This window comes from Chiloscyllium plagiosum, chromosome 5, assembly GCF_004010195.1.
Source record: "Chiloscyllium plagiosum isolate BGI_BamShark_2017 chromosome 5, ASM401019v2, whole genome shotgun sequence".
NCBI lineage: Eukaryota > Metazoa > Chordata > Chondrichthyes > Orectolobiformes > Hemiscylliidae > Chiloscyllium > Chiloscyllium plagiosum.
In genome coordinates, this window is record NC_057714.1 from 111,041,297 (window position 1) to 111,044,757 (window position 3,461).

The 3,461-nt window shown below is 50.1% G+C and overlaps 1 protein-coding gene across 1 annotated transcript in view; it reads right to left on the minus strand.

Moving 5' to 3' along the window:
• The window catches only part of LOC122550141 (activin receptor type-2B-like), a 170,268-nt gene that overhangs the window by 31,781 nt on the left and 135,026 nt on the right, over positions 1-3,461 (minus strand). Inside the window, exons 7-8 of the mRNA XM_043690786.1 lie at positions 3,425-3,461; positions 2,506-2,649 (exon numbers count right to left, since the gene is read on the minus strand). The exon at positions 3,425-3,461 is cut by the window's right edge and continues 8 nt beyond it. Coding sequence (XP_043546721.1) covers positions 2,506-2,649; positions 3,425-3,461 — 181 coding nt within the window. The remainder of the gene's footprint in view (positions 1-2,505; positions 2,650-3,424) is intronic.

The following is a 3,461-nucleotide window of genomic DNA, read 5'->3' on the forward strand; positions in this document are numbered from 1 at the left end:
CTCTGCGCCTCTGATCTCTGGTGTCAGCCGTAGCTCAGTCAGAAGCACACTGGTCTTTGACTCGCAAGCTGCCACTCGGGAGAGGGAGTACAAACAGCAAGGTTGGCACATGCCCGCAGCACTTAGGCACTGCCAAACAGCTGTAGGTGCTGCCTTTCGGGTGAAACCTGACACCGGGCTCCCATCTGCTCAGGTGGATGGGAAAGATCCCACGGGGACTATTTTGAAGAAGAACCACTTCTGCCTCGGCCAATATTTCTCTTTCATCAGTGTCATTAAAACAAAACAGATCACCAGCTGCTTGCGGGAACCTGCTGTACTGACGCTCCAACAATATTAACCGAAGTACTTCCTTGGACAAATGCGGTTGAGGAAAGTGCTGGCTAAATGAAAGACAATCTTCTTCTTTCCTCACTGGTACACTGAACGGAGATTTCTTCCTGGATATCGGAATTCCACAGCTTTTTCCGGCAGAGCAAGGGTCCATGAATCCGAGCAGCAGGGAGGCTGGAATGAGGCAGTACACCAGTATCTCACAGCATCTTGTTGAGTGTATTGGAGACACTAAGTGGTCACACTGTTATTGCTCTGAACCAACGTGATGGCGGGGTGGGAGGGGGTGGCTTCAAGAGAGTCCTGGCGTAGGCCGCAAGTAGGCCATGTGATCCTTTTTACAAGTTCTACCCCACCCAGACTTTCAAACCAGGACTCATTTCTTCCCTCCCTCAACTCCCGCTCCCCCGGATGACCGAAGAGTTTCTCTGGTGATTTCAAGAGGACTTATGTTTTGATTTGTGACGGCTACGTTTTGCTTTCTGGAGGCTTGTTTTATTTGTTAGCTTTCCTAACTCCGGCAATAGGTGATGTAGCGAAACTGCCTTCTGTTATCAGCGTCGGCATTTGGTGGTGGTCACGGGAACTGACTCCTAGAACCCTTTAAATAATTGCGACCACCCCGTTAACCTTCCGGGCAGAACGCACCAAAGGAAAGCATTCATTTCCTTGGCACCGCAGGCCCGACCGGACGGTTGGAAACTCCAGCCAGCCCAGGCTCCAACCCTCTTTGAGGCTGAACGTTTCGATCGTGCCTTGGGTACCCTGAGACATTGCCAGTCACTCTGCTGGAGTCCACCCTCAGCACTTTGGAAGCCCGCTGACAGTGTCCCTCTCTCACTGCAAGTCCCCACTCCTCTACCCTATCGTGTGCTCTGATCTGCTCCCAGTCTTGATTTAAGGATTTGCTTTCAAACAGCAGGGAGCTCTGTCCTCGCGTCCCCCAGGTTCCCTCTGCATTCCAATGTTCAAATCCCTGCATGAGCTTTTCCTTCCCCAGCTCTGTGACTTCCTGCAGCCCTATGACCCTCTATGTTTCTCTGGTCTCTCAGGGCATCTTGAGTTTTAGTCGCTCAGTTGCTAGGGCTCTGGAAATTCTTTCCCGAAACTTCTCAGCCTCAATTTTCTCCTTGACAACCCAGTTGAAAGTCCACCACATTGGCCAAACCTTTGGTCACGTGACCGCTTGCCTCCTCACATTTAAAGGGGAGGTGATTTGTTGAGCGGTATTATCGCTGGACTGTTAATCCAGAGACGCAGGTAACTATAAATGCCGGAGAAAAGATCACAGAAGCGCTTCACCAGGAGGCTCCCAAACACCGAGGATGTCACCTAGACAGGGGACGAAACGTCTGCAACACAAATTCCCAGCTCGGCGAACAGAACCACAACAACGAGCACCCGAGCTACAAATCTTCGCACAAACTTTGAACCCAGGTAATGTTCTGGGGGCCTGGGTTCGAATCTCTTCACAGCAGATGGTGGAATTTGAATTCAATGAACATATGGAATTAAGACTCCAGTGATGACTGGTCACTACAACTGGGAGCTAGATGGTTGCAGCACATACAAATGTCAATGCCTCCTCAAATATCTTTCAAACAAGACAACCCATTAGAACATAAGATCCAGCAGGAGTAGGCCCACCGAGCCTGCTCCACCATTCAGTAAGATGATGGCTGACCTTTTCATGGACTCAGTCCCACTTAGCCGCCTGCTCACCATAACCCTTAATTCTTTTATTGTTCAAAAATCTATCTTTGCCTTAAAAACATTCAACAAGGTGGCCTCAACTAGGCAGGGAATTCCACAGATTTCACAACCCTCTGGGTGGAGAAGTTCCTCCTCAGCTCAGTCCAAAATCTGCTCCCCCATATTTTGAGGTTATGCCCCCTCGTTCTAGTTTCACCTGTCGGTGGAAACAACCTCCCTGCTTCTATGCTATTTATTCCCTTCATAATTTTAAAGTCCCTCCTCATTCTTCTAGGTTCCCATGAGCAAGGTCCCTGTCAACAGCAGTCTCTCCTCATAAGCCAACCCTCTCAACTCTGGAATCAACCTCGCGATCAATCCCCTGCATCCCCTCCAATGCTGGAACATTCTTTCCCAAGGAAGAGAGGAGGGACTCGTCAAAAAAGTAACCCCCACCCCGCCACCACACGGGTGCCTTACCTGGACGGGGAAGATCTTCACGGCCACATAGTCGTTCATTAACCGAGCTTTCCAAACGCAGCCAAACCGCCCTCTGGCCTTGATCTCCAGCAGCTGCAGAGGCTTCAGGCCTTCCAGGGGAGACGGGCTGGGCAGGCTGGTGTCCTGGACAAAAGAGAACGGAAAAATAAAAACACAAGGAACCCCAGTGAGGCCTACTCACACAGGCCCGACGAGAAAGCCGTGACCTACGGACATCGCAAATCAAGGCATGGCCAGCTGAAAGAAAGGGCAAGAGAGAGACAAACAGGTGGGAAGCAGGGATTGCACGTGGGAAAGAGGAACAACAGGATGAAAGAGCAAAAAACACAAGGCTCAGAAGGAAAAGAGTTTTTATTGATTTAGAGAACAGAGGGCAGCTCCGTTATCATGAAGGTCAAATGCCCTTCTCTTCGCAGATGCTGGCTGACCTGCGGCAGTATTCCGTTTTGAAATATACACGGCAACCATTTGACCCATTGTACCAGACAATGACATCTCTTCAACTGGAGCTGCCAAATCCCAACTGGCTTTTCTGTTCCAGCTTGCGGAAGGGTTTTATTCTTCTGATGCCAGTTTCAAAATTACACTTCTAATCAGCCTTTTGTTCTCGGCCCCAGCAGCAAAAACAATATTTTCCGCATTGTGAAAGAATCGATGTCCTTCGGAAACTTCCGGAATCTAGCACTGACTTTCAGACCAGTGCAACACAGTCCAGCACTATTAATCTTCTCAGAGCACTTGTAGAATCATACAGTACAGAAGGTGGCCATTTGACCCATCATGTCTGTACTGGCTACCAGAAGAGCCACCCAGCTAGTCCCCCTCTGCATCCCTACCTCTGTAGCCCTCTCAATTCATGTCCTAGGGCCTGTAACAGGGGAGGGGCGGGGTTACTGACCTCGGTCATGTCCACGTCCACGTGCCCGTATGGAGGG